This window comes from Bos mutus, chromosome 10 (genome assembly GCF_027580195.1).
Source record: "Bos mutus isolate GX-2022 chromosome 10, NWIPB_WYAK_1.1, whole genome shotgun sequence".
NCBI lineage: Eukaryota > Metazoa > Chordata > Mammalia > Artiodactyla > Bovidae > Bos > Bos mutus.
The window spans coordinates 26,100,616-26,122,977 of record NC_091626.1 but is presented as its reverse complement, the minus strand read 5'-3'; the positions used below and the strand labels follow the sequence as shown (position 1 = coordinate 26,122,977).

At 37.2% G+C, this 22,362-nt stretch overlaps 1 protein-coding gene across 1 annotated transcript in view; it reads left to right on the top strand.

The window, feature by feature from the left end:
- The window catches only part of PCNX1 (pecanex 1), a 184,123-nt gene that overhangs the window by 89,353 nt on the left and 72,408 nt on the right, over positions 1 to 22,362 (top strand). Inside the window, 6 exon segments of the mRNA XM_070377628.1 lie at positions 4,624 to 4,681; positions 6,011 to 6,228; positions 14,345 to 14,498; positions 17,398 to 17,430; positions 18,916 to 19,087; positions 19,570 to 19,680. Of these exon segments, the coding sequence (XP_070233729.1) occupies positions 4,624 to 4,681; positions 6,011 to 6,228; positions 14,345 to 14,498; positions 17,398 to 17,430; positions 18,916 to 19,087; positions 19,570 to 19,680 (746 nt within the window).

Below are 22,362 nucleotides of genomic sequence, written 5' to 3'. Positions count from 1 at the left end.
AACTCTCTATATATTGCATGATGGAAAAAATTTATTAGAAAAACATTTACACAACTGTGTTCAAACCCATCAATTCTCTTTTTTGGTGTAATTTCAAATTTTTATTTCTGTGTGAGGATTTCAGCCAAGTGTCTTTTTAAGTGATCGTCTTTCATTTTGTTTTAAAATGTGTTTACCAACTATAAGGAGGAAGAATTTCTTAAAATATGAGTCATGTGTTGCATTTAATTTCTTTTCTCTCCTTCCCTCAGGAAGAAATTATGTAAGATAACAGAAGTTTGGAGGAAAGCAAATAAGAAATAGAAACCTTGATCATATAACACAGTTATAATTTAGAATGTGTTAAAATTTTTCTGAAAATTTTTCTAATCAAATTGCTGTATTGAAATTCATTGTTGGTTGATTAGCTCACTTTTTTTTTTTTCCACAAGGGTCATTTGATTTTTATTTTAGGACTTATGTTTCATAATGGGATATTTATTTAAATGTTACATATCTATGGGCAGTTCACTTAGTTTTTTCAATTTTGAGAGGCTATTTAAAGCAATAAGATGTTGTTGTCACTTCGCATGAACATTTAAAAAACTGTACTCTTTAAGCTCTTTTAGTACTGTTTCAGAGTTTACCCCCTCAGATTGAATTGGGGTGTTTAGATAATTTTGTAACTGTGGAAGCAACAGGAGGATGGAGCACTGAGAACAATTATGTTTAACATAATTCAAGATAAGAACAATTCCTTACACCATAATGTGTTAAGGTCTCAAGTTTTGAAATCTAAACTTGAGTGAACTGTGGAAACTGAATTGTCATCTTCTAGACTACCATATCAGAGAAGGCAATGGCAACCAATTCCAGTACTCTTGCCTGGAAAATCCCATGGATGGAGGAGCCTGGTAGGCTGCAGTCCATGGGGTCGCTAAGAGTCGGACACGACTGAGCGACTTCACTTTCACTTTTCACTTTCATGCATTGGAGGAGGAAATGGCAACCCACTCCAGTGTTCTTGCCTGGAGAATCCCAGGGACGGGGGAGCCTGGTAGGCTACTGTCTATGGGGTCACACAGAGTCGGACACGACTGAAGTGACTTAACGTAACGTAGACTACCATATAGATTAAATTTATCGTGGCTCTTGGCAATATGTTAATTGCTTTCTTAAACAATTTTCACAAGAACCTTAAAATCAGTTCAGTTGTGTCCGACTCTTTGTGACCCCATGGACTTCAGCACATCAGGTTTCCCTGTCCATCACCAACTCCTGGAGTTTACTCAAACTCATGTCCATTGAGTTGGTGATGCCATCTAACTATCTCATCCTCTGTCATCCCCTTCTCCTCCCACCTTCAATCTTTCCCAGCATCAGGGTCTTTTCAAATGAGTCAGTTCTTCACATCAGGTGGCCAAAGTATTGGAGTTTCAGCATCAGTCCTTCCAATGAATATTCAGGACTGATATCCTTTAGGATAGACTGGTTGGATCTCCTTGCAGTCCAAGGGACTCTCAAGAGTCTTCTCCAACACCACAGTTCAAAAGCATCAATTCTTCGACACTCAGCTTTCTTTATAAGTCCAACTCTCACATCCATACATGACTACTGGAAAAACTATAGTTTTGACTAGATGGACCTTTGTTGGCAAAGAAATATCTCTGCTTTTTAATATGCTGTCTAGAATAGTCATAACTTTCCTTCCAAGGAGTAAGTGTCTTTTAATTTCATGGCTGCAGTCACCATCTGCAGTGATTTTGGAGCCCCCCCCCCAAATAAAGTCTGTCACTGTTCCATTGTTTACACATCTATTTGCCATGAAGTGATGGAAACAAATGCCATGATCTTAGTTTTCTGAATGTTGAGCTTTAAGCCAGTGTTTTCACTCTCCACTTTCACTTTCATCAAGAGGCTTTTTAGTTCTTCTTCACTTTCTGCCATGAGGGTGGTGTCATCTGCATATCTGAGGTTATTGATGTTTATCCCGGCAATCTTGATTCCAGCATGTGCTTCTTCCAGCCAGCGTTACTCATGATGTACTCTGCATATAAGTTAAATAAGCAGGGTGACAATGTACAGCCTTGATATACTCCTATCCCGATTTGGAACTCAGTTCTAACTGTTGCTTCTTGATCTGCATACAGATTTCTCAGGAGGCAGGTCAAGTGGTGTGGTATTCCCATCTCTTTAAGAATTTTCCAAAATTTGTTGTGATCCACACAAAGACTTTGGTGTAGTCAATAAAGCAGAAATAGATATTTTTCTGGAACTCTCTTGCTTTTTCGATGATCCAGCGGATGTTGGCAATTTGACCTCTGGTTCCTCTGCCTTTTCTAAATCCAGTTTGAACATCTGGAAGTTCATGGTTCACATACTGTTGAAGCCTGGCTTGGAGAATTTTGAGCATTACTTTGCTAGCATGTGAGATGACTGCAATTGTGCAGTAGTTTGAGCATTCTTTGGCATTGCCCTTCTTTGAGATTGGAATGAAAACTGACCTTTTGGAAACACTGCTGAGTTTTCCAAATTTGCTGGCATATTGAGTGCAACACGTTCACAGGATTTGAAATAGCTCAAATGGAATTTCATCACCTCTACTAGCTTTGTTCATAGTGATGCTTCCTAAGGGCTACTTGACTTCACATTCCAGGATGTTTGGCTCTAGGTTGGTGATCACACCATTGTGACTATGTGGGTCATGAAGATCTTTTTTGTACAGTTCTTCTGTATATTCTTGCCATCTCTTCTTAATATCATCTGCTTCTGTTAGGTCCACACCATTTCTGTCCTTTATTATGCCCATCAACTTCTTAATATCATCTGCTTCTGTTAGGTCCATACCATTTCTGTCCTTTATTATGCCCACCTTTGGATGAAATGTTCCCTTGGTATCTCTAATTTTCTTGATGAGATCTCTAGACTTTCCCATTCTGTTGTTTTCCTCTATCTTTGCACTGATCACTAAGGAAGGCTTTCTTATCTCTTCTTGCTATTCTTTGGAACTCTGCATTCAAATGGGTATCTCTTTCCATTTCTCCTTTGCCTTTTGCTTTTCTTCTATTCATAGCTACTTGTAAGGCCTCCTCAGACAACCATTTTGCCTTTTTGCATTGCTTTTCCTTGGGGATGGTTTTGATCACCGCCTCCTGTACAATGTCATGATCCTCTCCATAGTTCTTCAGGCAGTCTATCTATCAGATCTAATCCCTTGAATCTATTTCTCACTTCCAGTGTATAATCCTAAGGGGTTTGCTTTAGGTCATACCTGAATGGTGTAGTGGTTTTCCCTACTTTCTTCAATTTAAGTCTGAATTTAGCGGTAAGGAGTTCATGATCTGAGCCACAGTCAGCTCCTGGTCTTGTTTTTGCTGACTGTATAGAGCTTCTCCATCTTTGGCTGCAAAGAATATACTCAATCTGATTTTGGTATTGACCATCTATGTCCATGAGTAGAGTCTTCTCTTGTGTTGTTGGAAGAGGGTGTTTGCTATGACCAGTGCATTCTCTTGGGAAAACTCTATTAGCCTTTGCCCTGCTTCATTCTGTATTCCAAGGCCAAGTTTGCCTGTTACTCCAGGTGTTTCTTGACTTCCTACTTTTGCATTCCAGTCCCCTATAATGAAAAGGACATCTTTTTTGGGTGTTAGTTCTGGAAGGTCTTGTAGGTCTTCATAGAACTGTTCAACTTCAGCTTCTTCAGCATTACTATTTGGGGCATAGACTTCGATTACTGTGATATTGAATGGTTTGCCTTAGAAATGAACAGACATCATTCTGTCATTTTTGAGATTGCATTCAAGTACTGCATTTCGGACTCTTTTGTTGACTATGATGGCTACTCCATTTCATCTAAAGGATTTTCCCACAGTAGTAGACATAATGGTCATCTAAGTTAAATTCACCCATTCCAGTCCATTTTAGTTTGCTGATTCCTAAAATGTCAGTGTTCAGTCTTTCCATCTCCTGTTTGACCACTTCCAATTTACCCTGATTCGTGGACCTAACATTCCAGGTTCCTAAGCAATATTGCTCTTTATAACATCGGACTTTACTTCCATCACCAGTCACATCCAGATCTGGGTGTTGTTTTTGCTTTGGCTCTCTCTCTTCATTCTTTCTGGAGTTATTTCTCCACTGATCCCCAGTAGCATATTGGGCACCTACCGACCTGGGGAGTTTATCTTTCAGTGTCCTATCTTTTTGCCTTTTCATACTGTTGATGTGGTTCTCAAGGCAAGAATACTGAAGTGTTTCGCCATTCCCTTCTCTACTAGACCACGTTTGTCAGAACTCTCAGAAACATGACCCTTGCCTAACTCAGTGAAACTATGAGCCATGCTGTATAGGGCCACCCAACCTTGTGCTGGAAGTACTCTTATCCTGTGAGGAAACTGAGGTATTAAAAGATGAGATAACTGCCCAAGATCTCATGCAGTTGAGGAAGAGATTTGAATATAGATACTCTGACCCACAGGCTATGTGCCTTATCACGACCCTAGGAAAATTTGACTTTCTATTTTGAAGTTTACATGGAAAAGTAAAGACAATGTAAACATCGTATAATTGTTCATGCATTTATTTTTCTTCTACTACTTGACAAGCTGTTTATTCCCTAAAGTATTTTTCATTTTATTTTAGTGACACGGATTCTCATGTATCCAGTTCTACCTCAGTTCGATTTTATCCACATGATGTGGTAGGTTTTCCTTTATTTTTATAAAATGATATATTTTCATATTAAGTAGTTCCATAAAGCAGAAAAATGATTTGGTTACATAATATTGATTTTGTTGAAAGCTATGGCAAAATTACCTTTGCTGTTCCATAATGGATCTCTTTTCATAAGTCCTTTGTTAAGAAATATAAAACACCATAAAGTTGGATTAGCTATATATGAATGCGTAATTATACTTCTGAGGGTTTGCAAAGGTCTTATTTACTCACCAATGTCATAATCTAGGTGTGCCATTTTAAAACTTCACTTTGAATATTATGGTTTTGGTACATAGCTAACTGATTTGGTACTTACCTAACTGCTGGTTAACTATTAGTTATTTTTATATCAGTGTGTATGTCTCTGTGTGTGTGTGTGTGTGTGTGTGTGTGAGTGAGTGTGAGTGTGAGTGGAGAGCTTAGTGACATTGCTCTATTGGAAAAAAAACATACAAGATACAGTAGGTATGTTTTAAAAAGATAACAAAGATAGCACTGCCTTTGTGTGATATATATAAAGATGTATATATTGAGGTTAAAAAAATAAAGTAGATGAAATCCTTATAAGCAATATATAAGAGATATTTAGATAAATTTAGTGCCAAAAGGAGTAATTATAATCTGTTTGCTCAAGTCCTTTGTGTTCATAGTAGTATTTTCCACCATTAAATGGTGTGAGAGCCTTGAGATAGCACAATTCTGGCTAGTGCTATGCTAGATGTAGTCAACTTTTGATTCTTTGAGAGGAAGGAGAAACTGGTGAACAGGTGAATGGATGAGTTGAACCTGAAAGAAACGTATGTGGTAATATCCTGTATAGCCTCAGCTGAGCAGACTGCCAAAACAAAAATAAATGCGTATGGGAGGGATTTGAAAACAGCAGTAATGATGTTAAGAGAGTGTAGGAAGAATGGAGTGTTGAAGGCATTGAATCCAGTGCAGAGGAGCTCAGATTTAACATAGTGGTGAGCTTCACAACGTAATGAGAGAAGAGAAGGGACAGGGAGGGGGACACCACTCATCATTCTCCGTAGGTCATGGAATGGATCCACCAGCTATACAGCCATAAAATGCTAAAATTTCAAATACTTCCTAATAAACTCTTTGCAAAAGCCCCATCAATTGATTTGCTTTGTTGTAGTTTTCTTCTTTTGTCACCTTCTGTAGTTTCTAATGATCATGAAGTATCCACAAGAGTGGACTAGTATAGAGAATTAAGGTGGTTTTGATATTCTGCAAGCTGATTGGGTAGCCCTTGAATCATGACTTGATTAAAGATATTTTAAGCCTTTCAGTGCTGATTTTCTTTTAGCTTTCTCTTCCACAGATCCGACTGAACAGACTATTGACCATCGACACAGATTTGTTGGAACAACAAGACATTGACCTAAGCCCTGATTTGGCAGCTCCTTACGGTCCAACAGAAGAAGCTGCTCACAAAGTTAAACACTATTATCGCTTTTGGATCTTGCCTCAGCTGTGGATTGGTATTAACTTTGACAGACTCACACTTTTGGCCCTGTTTGATAGGTGAGAATGTAGATTTTACTTTTAAATTGAAACGTTTCAAATTACCCATTGAGTATTTGACTTGGTTTCCGTCTTGGAAACTGTTTTCTATTTTAGAAATCATTTTTATCATTAAGAATCATGCAACTGTATTTTAAAAGCCAGAGAATATGAGATGTTAATGGCCATAAGGTTATACATATTATATTGACTCTTACTATAAAAGGTTTAAGAGGAAGTTTCTTTCCTTACTTCTTGTCACTAGTCTTAATAGTAAACAGCAGTAGTTAGTTATGAACTTGATGGCCAAATGCTGCTTCTAGTTGACATGGAGTAAAAAAGACTGGACTGACTTTTCCACCTGAAACGATGAAAAACAGATAAAATGCACGAACCAGTGGTTTTCAAGACACGGGAGATAAGACAGAAAAAGACGGTGATTCCTGAGAGATGGGGAGCAAATTATGTGAGCCCTACAATTGCCCAGCTTACTGAAGAGAGTTCCCAGGTTGTGATCCTGAAGTAGAGTGCAGCAGACTTCCTGAGTTGAGGAGAGGGAGCTAAGAGTCCAGGGAGACTAGAGCAATTTGAATCTGTGGGACAGAACATCAGAGAGAGGATCGCTGCTCAGAAATTCAGAGATGTGTAGTGGATCCCCTCACTATTTAGCAGAGTATTGATAAGAGAATGTATGAGGAGACTAGACCAGGGGAGAGAATCATGTAAAAGAAATCATGAAAATCATGTAAAAGAAATCATGAAAATCATGTAAAAGAAATAAAGGCACAGTGCCTGGCACACAGGGCTGGGAATGGTGCCTGTCATCACCTGCTGGACTGAAGAAACTCATAATAATTCATATTTTATGGTGCATTATATAGAGTACTCAGGAAAGTCCTGCCTTAGAAGTGGGGAGTACTTAGCCCTAGTATGGACACTGTTCCAGACCCACCTAGCAAGTCGTAAAAGCAAGACTTGAAAGGATCCAACTGTTTCCAAGTAGCGTAGCAAAGCTCAAGATTTATAGAAATTCAGAAATTCTCACCACATAAAAAGTTGAGGTTCACAAGGTCTGGCATCCAGAGAGTACCAAGCATACAAAGAAATGACAAAACGTGATTTATAATGAGGGAAATAATGAGTCAGTTGAAACCAGCCTTTAGCTGTCACTGATATTAGAATTAGCAAAGACATTAAAAGTTATAACTACTTTGCATGTTAATAAAAGTTGAGTAGAGATATGGAAAATGCAAAGAAAAAAAAAGACCCAAATTGAACTTGCAGATGAAAACTAATATGTCTGAGGTGAAAAATACAGTGGATGAGATTAACAGTAGATTAGACATTACAGAAGAAAATATTAATGAAGTTGAAAGCATGGCAGTAGAAACTATTGAAAGTGAAACAAAAGAAAAAAATTCTCCTCCCTCCCTCTCCTCAACAAAAAAAACACACAAGATAAAAGTATGCTCTGGGAGACAGGGAGAGAGAAAAAATTCTGAGGAAGTTAATGGTGGAAAACTTTCCAAATTCGATGAAAACTATTGAAGAGTCTCCTTGAACCTCAAGTATAGGAAACATGAAAAAAACTATAGCAAGGCACATAGTTTTTCAAAACCAATAATAAAATTTTTAAAACTTTAAAAGAGGAAAAAGATACAGTTTGTATAGGGGAACAAGGATAAGGAAGACATCAGATTTATTGTTGGACAAAATCCAAATAAGATAATGGAGCAGCATTTTTAAAGTATTGAAGGGAGAAAAAGCTCAACCTGGAATTCTGTAGCCAGCAAAACTGCAAAAGCCAGGATGAAATAAAGATATTTTCAGATTAGAAAAAACTGGGAAGAATCTTTTTCAGGCAGATCCACAGTACAATATAGTACTGGATTTCTTTCAGGCCGAAGGATAATAATACCAACTGGGAATGTGGAGCTACCTGGGGAAACAGAAGATGAGTGCAAGTGTTAACTGCATGAATAAATATATAAGATTTTTTTTATATATATATATATATATATATATAAGGAATATATATATATTTTTATATATATATATATAAGAAAATATATAAGATTTTTTCTTACTAATTAAATCTTTTTGAGACATAACTGGATGTTTAAACAAAAATAATAATGATGTATACTGTGTGATTTATAAGTAAATTTCATGATAATAATAGCATAACTTTTATCAAGATAAACCATATTCTAGGCCATACTATGTCCTTTACTCTATGAAAGGACATTTGAAAGTATACTATTATAAGTTTCTTATACTATATATGAATTGATATAAGTTTATTTGAGTTAGACTGTCATAAAATGTATACTTTAAACCCTAAAGCAAACACTAAAATAACAAAAGAGTTATAAATGGTAAGTTAAAAAAATAAAGGAGATAAAATAGACTTATAAAAATTATTCTCTTAATCTAAAATAAGGCAGAAAAAGAGATCAAAAACAGATTGACACAAGATAAATGACAAGGTAATAGTTGGGAAAAGGCAGAAATTGTCAAATGGGAGAAAATAGCAAGACTCAATTCTTTTCTGCCTATAAGAAATGCACTTTAAATATAAAGGTAGAAAAGATAGATCATCTTAACACTAATCAAAGTAAAGTTGGAATAGCTGAATTAATATCAGACAAAGTGGATTTCAGAGCAAAGAAAATGTTCTTTTTACTCCAAGATAAAAGGAGGTGGTTGTATATAGTTCAGTTCAGTCGCTCAGTCGTGTCCAACTCTTTGTGACCCCGTGAATCGCAGCACGCCAGGCCTCCCTGTCTATCATCAACTCCTGGAGTTCACTCAGACTCACGTCCATCGAGTCAGTGATGCCATTCAGCTGTCTCATCCTCTGTCATCCCCTTCTCCTCCTGCTCCCAGTCCCTCCCAGCATCAGAGTCTTTTCCAATGAGTCAACTCTTTGCGTGAGGTGGCCAAAGTACTGGAGTTTCAGCTTTAGCATCATTCCTTCCAAAGAACACCCAGGGCTGATCTCCTTCAGAATGGACTGGTTGGATCTCCTTGCAGTCCAAGGGACTCTCAAGAGTCTTCTCCAAAACCAAAACTTCAATTAAATTAATACACTCTAGCCAGGATGATCAGGACCAAAAAAAATGTTACAAATTAGGATATGTGAGCTAGGATATCATGATAGGAATGTGAGCTAGGATATCATTATAGATTCTACAAGTAATAAACCAATAATAAAATATTATGAGCAGTTATATGTAAATAAGATAGCAAATTTCTTGAATAATAGAAATGATCAAATTTCACTCTGAAAGAAATATAAATATAATACCTATCAAATAAATGGGCATTATAGTTAAACACCTTCCCATAAAGAAAACTATACAGGTCTAGAGAGTGTCAAAATAATATCCCAAATCAGTAAAGGATAGGCTTTCAACAAGTGGTGCTGGCCCACTGGCCTTCTCTATGCAAAAAAAAAAAGGAATAAAGAACTTGTTTCTTTACCTTGCATCATATTGTAAAAATTAACTCAAAATGGATCATAAACCTCCGTGTAAAGTCTAAAATATAAAATTCAGAAAAAAAGCAAAACATAGGAGAAAAGATGTGTGACTTTGGGCAAAATTGCTCAGATGTGACATAAAATACAGGATCAATGAAAAAACAAATTGATAAATTGGATTCATCAAAATTGAAAGCTAAAAAAAAGCTGAAAGGAGAACAGTCCAGAGACCAGTGATATGGCAGAATGTAGTGTAGCAGGGCTGACAGGGATCACTGAGCTCAGCAAATCTGAAATTCCACATCTGCCACATAAGAACAAATGAAGAGATGCCACTGTTCCGTTTATTGATTTTGAAAATACTGTTGAACTGTTTTCATCTGAGAACTGTCAAGTGAAATGCTACAGAGATGTTTGTGAATTTTATTTTTTAGGTCAACAGATCATTATAAATAGGGCGTTGACTTAATAAAAACAAATGAAACCATTTTTATGATTATAAATGCAATTTTTTATGAAATACATAGAAAGACTTTAAGGTAGAGGCCAGCCACAATCCTTCCACCCAGAGAGAACCATTATATCTATATATGGTGTATTTTCTTAAGTAATAGAACTTACATCTTCCTACAGTTTTATGTCCTGCTTTTTTTGTATAGCGATGTACTGAGCATGTTCCCGTGTCAATAAATGCTCTTTAAAATCAAGACTTTTAGTACTCTTGCCTGGAAAATCCCATGGACGGAGGAGCCTGGTGGGCTGCAGTCCATGGAGCTGCGAAGAGTCGGGCACGACTGAGCGACTTCACTTTGACTTTTCACTTTCATGCATTGGAGAAGGAAATGGCAACCCACTCCAGTGTTCTTGCCTGGAGAATCCCAGGGACGGAGGAGCCTGGTGGGCTGCCGTCTATGGGGTCGCACAGAGTTGGACACGACTGAAGCGACTTAGCAGCAGCAGCACATATTTTACATTTTGTGAGTAGCATTTCCCTGAGAAGTAATGAGACAGATAGTTATTTTTTTGGCATTATCTACAGAAATCATTTTAATTGTTGTATGTAGTATCTTGGAGATCATACTGCTGCTTTTACAGGGTCAGTTTAGTAAAATATAGAACTGTCTCAGAAACTTTGATAGAGGCAGTGTTGATGGTCTTTATCACTGCCTTCATTCTCACCATATGTAAGAGCCTATATTTAAGTAAGTTTAATAGATTTTCAGATTATTTCAGGTAGTTTAGACATGGGAAATGAAACCAGTTAGTATCAAAACTTGATTACAAACCTTGTCATATAAATAACTTTTTAATTTTCTAGAAACTCCTTTGAATTTTTTCAAACTTATTTCTTTGTATATTTCCTTTATTTGCCATTCAAGTTGGTTAGTTATTTGGCAACAAATTTCACAGAAAAGCAGATGTTAAGAAAAGTAAAGTTATAACAGAAATTAAAACTATATTACGTGTTATAATTAGAACTTCACAGTCCTCTGTAGCATGCTTTATTTGCATATAAGAATGTGTGCTTCTGTTGGTGGGAATGCAAATTGATATAGCCACTATGGAGAAGAGTATGCAGATTCCTTAAAAAACTAGGAATAAAACTACTGTATGACCCAGCAATCCCTCTATTGGGCATATACCCTGAGAAAACCGTAATTGAAAAAGACACATGTACCCCAGTATTCATCACAGCACTATTTGCAATAGCTAGGACATGAAAGCAACCTTTTCATACTCTTCTATCTTTTTGCCTTTTCATACTATTCATGGGGTTCTCAAGGCAAGAATACTGAAGTGGTTTGCTATTCCCTTCTCCCAAGTAGGGAAAACGGCTAGACCATTCAGGTATGACCTAAATCAAATCCCTTACGATTATATAGTGGAAGTGACAAATAGATTCAAGGGATTAGATCTGATAGAGTGCCTGAAGGACTATGGACAGAGGATCGTGACATTGTACAGGAGGCAGGGATCAAAACCATCCCCAAGGGAAAGCAATGCAAAAAGGCAAAATGGTTGTCTGAGGAGGCCTTACAAATAGCTGTGAATAGAAGAGAAGGAAAAGGGAAAGGAGAAAAGGAAAGATATACCCATTTGAATGCAGAGTTCCAAAGAATAGCAAGGAGAGATAAGAAAGCCTTCCTTAGTGATCAGTGCAAAGAAATAGAGGAAAAAACAGAATGGGAAAGTCTAGAGATCTCATCAAGAAAATTAGAGATACCAAAGGAACATTTCATGCAAAGATGGGTACAATAAAAGACAGAAATGGTATGGCCCTAACAGAAGCAGATGATATTAAGAAGAGGTGGCAAGAATACACAGAAGAACTGTACAAAAAAGATCTTCATGACCCATATAGTCACAATGGTGTGATCACCAACCTAGAGCCAGACATCCTGGAATGTGAAGTCAAGTAGCCCTTAGGAAGCATCACTATGAACAAAGCTAGTGGAGGTGATGGAATTCCAGTTAAACTATCTCAAATCCTAAAAGATGATGCTGTGAATGTGCTGCACTTAATATGCCAGCAAATTTGGAAAACTTGGCAGTGGCCGCAGGACTGAAAAAAGGTCAGTTTTCATTCCAGTCCCTAAGAAAGGCAATGCCAAAGAACGCTCAAACTACCACACAATTGCAGTCATCTCACACACTAGCAAAGTAATGCTCAAAATTCTCCAAGCCGGGCTTCAACAGTACGTGAACCATGAACTTCCAGATGTTCAAACTGGATTTAGAAAAGGCAGAGGAATCAGAGATCAAATTGCAAGCATCCATTGGCTCATCAAGAAAGCAAGAGAGTTCCAGAAAAACATCTATTTCTGCTTTATTGACTATGCCAAAGCCTTTGACTGTGTGGATCACAATAAACTGTGGAAAATTGTGAAAGAGATGGGAATACCAGACCACCTGACCTGCCTCCTGAGAAATCTGTATGCAGGTCAGGAAACAACAGTTAGAACTGAATATGGAACAACAGACTGGTTCCAAATTGGGAAAGGAGTATGTCAAGGCTGTATATTGTCACCCTGCTTATTTAACTTATATGCAGAATACATCATGAGTAACGCTGGCTGGAAGAAGCACATGCTGGAATCAAGATTGCCAGGAGAAATATCAATAACCTCAGATACACAGATGACACCACACTTATGGCAGAAAGTGAAGAAGAACTAAAGAGCTTTTTGATGAAAGTGAAAGAGGAGAGTGAAAAAGTTGGCTTAAAGCTCAACATTCAGAAAACTAAGATCATGGCATCTCATCCCATCACTTCATGGGAAACAGTGGAAACAGTGACAGATTTAATTTTGGGGGGCTCCAAAATCACCACAGATGGTGACCACAGCCATGAAATTAAAAAATGCTTGCTCCTTGTAACAAAAGTTATGACCAACCTAGAGAGCATAATAAAAAGCAGAGACATTACTTTGCCAACAAAGGTCTGTCTAGTCAAAGCTGTGATTTTTCCACTAGTCATGTATCAATGTGGGAGTTGGACTATAAAGAAAGCTGAGTGCTGAAGAATTGATGCTTTTGAACTGTGGTGTTGGAGAAGACTCTTGAGAGTCCCTTGGACTTCAAGGAGATCCAACCAGTCCATCCTAAAGGAGAATAGTCCTGAATATTCATTGGAAGGACTGATGCTGAAGCTGAAACTCCAATACTTTGGCCACCTGATGGGAAGAGCTGACTCATTTGAAAAGACCCTGATTCTGGGAAAGACTGAAGGCAGGCGGAGAAGGGGACGACAGAGGATGAGATGGCTGGATCACATCACCAACTCAATGAACATGAGTCTGGAGGAATGAATCTCGAGGAGTTGGTGATGGTCAGGGAGGCCTGGCGTGCTGCAGTCATGGTGTCACAAAAAGTCAGACACGACTAAGCCACTGAACTGAGCTGAAAGCAGCCTAGATGTCCATTGACGGATGAATGGATAAAGAAGTTGTGGTACATATAGACAATGGAACATTAGCCATAAGAAGAAACACGTTCGACTCAGCTCTAATGAGGTGGCTAAACCTAGAGCCTATTATCCAGTATGAAGTAAGTCAGAAAAAGACAAATGTCATAAACTAGCACGTATTTATGAAATCTAGAGAGATGGTGCTGATGAAGCTATCTGCAGAGCAGCAGTGAAGACACAGGGAGAGCAGAGTTGTGGAACCTGTGGGTGGAGAGGGCAGGGCGCTTTGAGAGAGTAGCACTGAAACATGCACATTGCCGTATGCGCAGTTAGAGGACCAGTGGAGAGTCACTGTGTGACGCAGGGAGCTCCAATCCGCTGCCCTCTGACAACCTAGAGGGATGAGATGGGGTGGGGGGTGGGAGGCGGGAGGGAGCCTTAAGAGGGAGAGGGCCTGTGGCTGATTCACGTTGATATGTGGCAGAAACTAATATGATATTATAAAGCAGTTATCCTCCAATTAAAAATAAATTAAAAAAATTTAAAGAATGTGTGCTAGCTTTTTGTCTCAACTGGGCATACTTTTTCGGTATGAGCCAAAGCCTTGTTCAAACCTAGGACAAAGGAGAAAAAAAAACATTGTACCAAATATAATATGAACTTCATATGGATGTCTTCCCCCTTTTCACTCTAATTCATTTCTTATATTGATCATGTACTTACTGATAATTTTTTTCTGTCTACAGAAATCGTGAGATCCTGGAAAATGTGTTAGCTGTCATCTTGGCTATTCTTGTGGCTTTTTTGGGATCCATTCTTCTTATACAAGGCTTCTTCAGAGATATCTGGGTCTTCCAGTTCTGCCTGGTGATAGCCAGCTGTCAGTACTCACTGCTTAAGGTACCAGCATCTCTCTTCTCTTCAGGCTTTGGCATAGTAGCTGTGTTAAAAAGCAGAAGATTTTGTATCATTCATTGAATTACATTAAGAATATAACTTTTAGATTTATTTTCCTTGGATGTTTACATTAGATTGGGTAAGGAACAAAAGGGACATATAAACTTAAAAAAAACGATATGTGAATTAAACTTCCCAAACTTTTTTTTGTATTAAATATTTGGGCACTTATCAAAAGAAAGAGGTTTTTTTTTTTTGGCTTTGCCGCATGGGGTCACAGAGTCAGACACGACTGAACAACTGAACTGAACTGAACATGGTTTGTGGAATCTTAGTTCCCTGACTAGGAATTTAACCCAGACCCCAGCAGTGAAATCACCAAGCCCTAACCACTGAACTGCCAGGAATTCCCAAGAATTTGAGTTCTTGAAATTCATTTCTTTTTAATTTATCAACATTAACCCTCCTAGTCTCATATTTGAGTCTTCTCTTATGTAGGTGAAATTTGTTAAAATCCATCATTGGTAGATAGAATAATGTCAAAACTAGCATATTTATTCTTTGAGGACACCAAGAGCACATGATTGGCATCCCTTTACTTTTGTTCAAATAGTGGCTCTGAAATAACCAATTTTAAGCTTTCCATAAATGGGAGAATTAAATACCTAAATTTTTACCCTCCATGCAGCCTCACTGTGCATGGGTAACATGAACTGTTTTCTTCCCTTTCTTAGCCAGTTCTGTTTATTTGCCTGGTACATACTAACATGCAGAACCCTATCCCATCCCGAGAACTATTTGTTTAGTTCTGTTTACACCATCAGCTATCCTTGCTTTCTTCTCTCTCCATTTGTAGACCTCTAGAGTAAGCCACCTGTGTCAACTGCTCTATTTCTTCAAGACCCATCCATACTTTTTCCCTCATTGCAGTACTGAAATTACAGTCTTTGTGCACTAATAATCTCTAGTTGCCAAATCTATGGTCTTAGTCTTCGTTCTCTGTGAGTGCTGCTCTGTTTTTATGTTTTCCTCATTGTTGATCTGTGATCTTATACTACCCTCATGATTATCCTACTTTTCAAGTAACTTTATTTTTCTTTGTTGATGCCTCTTTGTTCTTTTGACCACTTCTTAATTTACGAGAATTTGTTAGCGTTTTATTTGGCCCTCTTTTCAGTTTGCACTTTCTTGCCAATGAAGTCATCCTCTTTTATTGCCACTCTTATATACTTCTATATAAATCATGTCCAGAATTTTTATTTCACAGTCTTCACCTTTCTCATAAGCGTTAGTTGTATATATCTAAGAGGAAGCTGGGCATATTCTGAAAAGGGCACACGGTCGTCTTCTGATCTTTTCCTCTCCCAGTTCTTTTGCTTTTGATCATAGTCTGTATGTGTGTGTACTCAGTTGTGTCTGACTCTTTGTGACCCCATGGACTGTCACCCACCAGGCTCCTCTGTCCATGGGATTCTGCAGGCAAGACTACTAGAGTGGATTGCCATTTCCTCCTCTAGGATTTGGTAGTAGTACACCAACCCAGATCTTAGAGCCTCTGCTCCTTCCTTCTTGACCTTTAATAGCATTACCTAAAGTCTCTCTGATTAAATTTGGTGATTCTGTGTTAAAATTTCTGGACTTTGGCCTTTTTGTTTCAGTTCCCATTAAACCATCCCTTTATTGCCTTAAACCATTTGAATTCATTCCCTGGGTTCAGTGTTTCTAATTTTCTAATTTTGTCCACTGCTTAATATGGTTAGATATGAAAAGGCAAAAAGATGAATGCGATTTTTTTAGTATTTCAGATTTTTTAAATCTACTTGACTACAAGAATAGTAATATCATAAACAGAAGTAAGAAAGGCAGGAACAGAGCTTTAGGAGGATAAACATTCAAATTGAGTTTAAAGAGACCAGACAAGGGCTATGTGCCAAACTCTGTGATCTTAGTCCAGTGTTGAATTACAGGATGGCAATAGACTGTCCTAGTGAAATTCTTTGGTATGCTGTTGAAAATGAACTCCAACTTGGGAGAAAAGTCATCATTTGGGAGGTAACTGCATAATACCTTTTGAACATTTTTATGGAAAATTGATGGTCTCTTAGAAGGATATAACCTAAATTTGAGTTTGATGTGAAAATGCATCGTATTAAATGTATACTTAATACAACTGCCATTGAATTGTTCAGTAAGCTTGAGTTTGGGGCATAACTGGAATCCTTTTTATAAGCTCACTCATAGTTTGTGCATGTCCTGAATGGAGTGATGTTGCCATAAGAAAGCATTCTGCCTTAATTGTACTTAGATGTTCTAATGGGCCAAGGAGTAAGATGGATCTATCAGCTGTTATGCTGATAGATCCATCTTATGCTATTTCATATGCTAGATCATCTTATGCTATTTCAGAAACATAATAAGGTTAAGTGTTAGGAAGGATTTGAGTGGAGCTGATGTTTCATCTTCTGTTGATGCTTCAGCAGAATTAATGACCTACAGGTCATGGCTTGCTGCTGTTGCTGCTGCTGCTAAGTCGCTTCAGTCGTGTCCAACTCTGTGCAACCCCATAGACGGCAGCCCACCAGGCTCCCCCGTCCCTGGGATTCTCCAGGCAAGAACACTGGGGTGGGTTGCCATTTCCTTCTTCAATGCATGAAAGTGAAAAGTGAAAGTGAAGTTGCTCAGTCGTGTCCGACTCTTAGCGACCCCATGGACTGCAGCCTACCAGGCTCCTCTGCCCATGGGATTTTCCAGGCAAGAGTACTGGAGAGGGGTGCCATTGCCTTCTCCACAGGTCATGACTTAGCTATAGAATATTCACTTAAAATTATTTCAGGTATTTTGGAAGTTAATGTAAAATTCCCAGGTCTTCAATAATATAATCTATCTTTCTGTTCTTTTTCAGAGTGTTCAACCAGATTCTTCTTCTCCTAGACATGTAAGTCACTCTGATACACCTACAACTTGTGATTCCTTGACATTCCTCAAAAACCATTTTTTTGGTCATAAGTCAGATTGAATTAAGATTTGTGGTAGTATTTTCTCATTGGCAGAAGAAACTCGGTGATTGTGCATTTGTTCTTGGTAGTCTCCTTTAATCTAGAGCAGTTCCTCAGTATTTGACACAATATTGACATTTTTAATGGATACAGGCTATTTTATACACGACCTTCAATTTGACTTTGATATTTCTTATTAGATACAGGCTGTGCTTTTTTGGTAGAAATATTACAAAAGCAATGTGTTCTCAGTGTATCATATAAGGAAGCACATGATAACTGATGTATGCTTTTACTGGTGATAACTGATCTTTTGTCTAAGGGTAGTGTCTGCAGTGTTTTTCAAACTCTGCAGTGTTAACATTCTGGGCTGGATAATTGTCTGTTGAAAGCTGGGTGTGGGGAGGCTCTGTCCTGTGCATTGTAGGATGTTTAGCATTATCTCTGACTTCTACCCACTAGATGCCAACAGCATACTCACCCTGGTTGTGACAACCACAGTGTCTGCAGACTTCACCAGCCGTCCCCTGGAGGGTGAAATCTCCCCCCACCCCCTGCCTGCCCCCGCCCCTTGAGAACCAGTACTCTAATCATTTTTCTCTTGTAGTCAATAACTATATAGGAGATACTTGAGATTGTGTATATATCCTGTTGCTCTGCATATCTCCACCGACTTGTTTTTAATATCTGTTGATATTTCTTGGCTGGTGACCAAATAGTGATTTTTTTAGGTCCATGTTTCCTTCTATATTTATTAGTTGACTTCTTATCATAAGAACTTTCCCTTTTCTTGTATTGGTGTGGATCCACAGACTCTTACTTTATTAAATGGACCATAATGTTACTATCATTACTTTTGATGTTCAAATTGTCCCTGATTTGACCATTGAGAACCCATCAGCTGCCTTCCTTGTCCTTTTGACATACTTTTATCATTTTAAAAGTTTTTTCTCCATTAGGAGCACAATAATTTGTACCAGGCTCATCTTATACTTTCCCCGTCTTAGCCTGAAATCACCCTTTTCTCTGTGGATCCTTGGTTCCTTTTAGTGAGCATTGTTATTTATAAACTAAGATCGGTTTGCTAGTAATCTTTATTACTAGAATGTCATTGCTACTAGGTCCTCTCAGTGGATAAAACTAGAAAAATATATGTATACACACATAGTCACACATTTATTCTTCATCTGTCTGCATTATTAAAAATAATGAGTTCATACTGATACTTAATTTCAATCTAACATCCTAAGGTTTATTCTGTTCTTCCTCCTTTCCATATTTGTAATTCCCTTCTGCCACAGTCAGAAACCTGACTTCGTATGGAAACATTTTGAATCTTCAGAATATAAGCCATCAAAGATCTCAGTAGCTAGTTGTGACTCTTTAAATTAACTAAACTGACTTCTTTTTAATGTCATTTTCAGGGTCATAATCGTATCATTGCCTACAGTAGACCAGTTTATTTCTGTTTGTGCTGTGGTCTTATTTGGCTCTTGGATTATGGTAGCAGAAACCTAACAACAACCAAGTTCAAATTATATGGAATAACTTTCACCAATCCTCTTGTGCTTATATCGGCCAGGGATTTAGTTATAGGTGAGTCATCTTAAGGTATTGTAGGTCTTAACATTATTTGTATGCAAACCATTCACTGATCAGTAGACTGATTATATAGGTAAAAATAGTTTTAGTGGACTTATTTTGCTATTTATTGCCATCTTCTCAGTAAAGAACGAAAAAACTATAGGGCGTTAGGAATGAAAAAACTGATGATGAACAAATATAGCCGATGGAATGAGAGATTTTCCTTGGATCTTTATCTCAGGTTCCTATTACATGAAACACCAAATTGTTCATAGTTGGAAAGATTATTTAATACTCAGCCAGGTATGTAGAGAAATAATTTAAAATGGTAACTTTAAGAAATTTGCTTAGTAGTTTTAAGCAATTGTAAGAAACTTGCTTAATAATCTATGTTAATTTTGGGTTCCTTTTTATCATTTATTTTATGGTCTTAAGATGAACAAAGGGATGGATGTGACATGCTGTTTTTAACTTGCTTTTCTTTCCTTCTATAGTGTTTACACTCTGTTTCCCAATAGTATTTTTCATTGGTCTCCTGCCTCAGGTGAATACATTTGTAATGTACCTTTGTGAACAATTGGATATTCATATCTTTGGTGGTAATGGTGAGTACTTCCTTATAAAAATTAAGCTTAAAGTATTACTTTTACGGATCATTAAACAATAAACTGACCATTAAGTTGCTTTTTCAGTTTTTATTTTAGAAGTGAAATTAGAAAATGCACTATTTAGTAATTAAAGATTGAACAGGGATTAGTTTGTAGATAGGAAAAAAATAGTCAAGTCTGCTACTTTAGTGAAAGATCTGGGAATAATGGAGTTGATTTGTAACAAGTGTTAAAATACTGTTACCTTAAAGTTACAGTGAGTTACATGGAACTTATATAGACTCATGAAATATTTATAAAAGATCAAGTAGTTTGAGCTCTGATATGTGGCATTATGTTTACATTTTGAATTAGTGTATACATTTGATATTCTATATATTTAGTTTCAGAGCTTTGTTTCATTGTTAGAATCAGTTCAGTTCAGTTGGTCAGTCATGTTCGATTCTTTGTGACCCCATGGACTGCAGCATGCCAGGTCTCCCTATCCATCACCAATTCCCAGAATTTACTCAAACTCATGTCCATTGAGTCGGTAATGCCATCCAACCTTCTCATCCTCTGTTGTCCTCTTCTCCTCCTGCCTTCAATCTTTCCCAGCATCTGGGTCTTTTCCAACAAGTCATTTTGTATCAGGTGGCCAAAGTATTCGGAGTTTCAGCTTCAGCATCAGTCCTTCCAATGAATATTCAGGACTGATCTCCTTTAGGATGGACTGGTTGGATCTCCTTGCAGTCCAAGGGACTCTCAAGAGTCTTCTCCAACACCACAGTTCAGAAGCATCAATTCTTCAGTGCTCAGCTTTCTTTATAGTCCAACTCTTACATCCGTTCATGACTACTGGAAAAACCATAGCTTTGATTAGGCTGACCTTTGTTGGCAAAGTAATATCTCTGGTTTTTAGTATGCATTCTAGGTTGGTCATAACTTTTGTTCCAAGGAGCAAGCATCTTTTAATTTCATGGCGGCAGTCACCATCTGAAGTGATTTGGGATCCCCAAAAATAAAGTCTGCCACTATTTCACTGTTTCCCCATCTATTTGCCATGAAGTGATGATACCAGATGCCATGATCTTAGTTTTCTGAACATTGAGTTTTAAGCCAACTTTTTCACTCTCCTCTTTCACTTTCATCAAGAGGCTCTTTAGTTCTTCACTTTCTGCCATAAGGGTGGTGTCATCTGCATATCTGAGGTTATTGATACTTTTCCCAGCAATCTTGATTCCAGCTTGTGCTTCATCCAGTCCAGCATTTCTCATGATATACTCTGCATATAAGTTAAATAAGCAGGGTAACAATACTTCTTTCCTGATTTGAAACCAGTCTGTTGTTCCATGTCCAGCTCTAACTGTTGCTTCCTGACCTGCATACAGGTTTCTCAAGAGGCAGGTCAGGTGTTCTGGTATTCCCATCTCTTTCAGAATTTTCCACAGTTTGTTGTGATCCACACAGTCAAAGGCTTTGGCATAGTCAATAAAGCAAAAGTGGGACACCTAAACCAGAATGCTTTTACATTTTACTAAATAAGATTTTTAGAAATATCTCTGCTTTTAGAGTAGAATATGTGAATATGAATTGATACCGTTAGAAATGTATTCCCCTGTTGTATGTACATTTTATTTTCAAAATAAGACGAAAATAAAATTATTCTGGAATAATGTTCTGCAGAACTTGAAAATAACACTTTGGTCCGTGGTTAACTGAGGTTAAAATATGCCTTTATTTAGTTTAACCATCCAACATTTTACTGAGAGATGAGTGCACAGTTAGGAAAAAAAATATGAAAGGGAAAGAAATTACTGACCCTTATTCATCACATTTTGCTGTCTGTATCTTCCAAGTACAGCATTGAAATTACCTCTACTGATAAAGTGTTGATATTATGGTTTAAATTTTAAATAGAAACTAAGCTTTTTCTATGTTGCTGTGTATCTAGAGCATTTTTAATGGTTTGAAGTTTTGAAGGTGCATGAATTAAGAACAGTTGGTGTTCAGCACAACTTAATGGGTAGAAAGCAATTTAAGTATTTGGGGGGCTATTATAGGTGCTATATTAATCTATGGAGAAGGTTTAGTGTAGATAATTTATAATAGTGGGCTTCATCATAATTTATAAACTTGTGCAAGGTATAAGCTTTTTAATATCTCCTAAAGAAAAATTTTTCTTGTAGTTTTTTTTAAGGTCACCATATAAAATTACTGTTGAAGTCTGTTATCTTAGCCATCCTTTCTTCCTTATTATTAGTAATCCCATTGGATCTGTTTTTTTGTTGTTAGTAATTAGTCAGATCTATACTTTTTGTGAGAATTAATTAATTATAGGAATATAAATTTACTTCTGTGGGTAGCACAAGTTCTGTTTAAATAGACAGACTAACATCTTTTAGTGAAAATACATTTCTAGTTTCTTTTGAGGCTCTTTGAACTTTATTTTCCCAAACTTTTATAAATAATAAGGTACATTCTTAAAGCACAATATAGGTATAATTTTTTCTACTGTAGATATAGTAGTAAAATAAAAAAAGATTTTTATTACTTTATTCCTTCCAAGGTGAATATATTTTACCTTGTATCAGAAATTGTCTGTAATAAACCTTTATCATTTCAAAATTTTTTGAAAGGACAGGATAAAGAGAAACTCAATTTTCATAAATTGAGCAAGTAGATATTTAATTATACTCA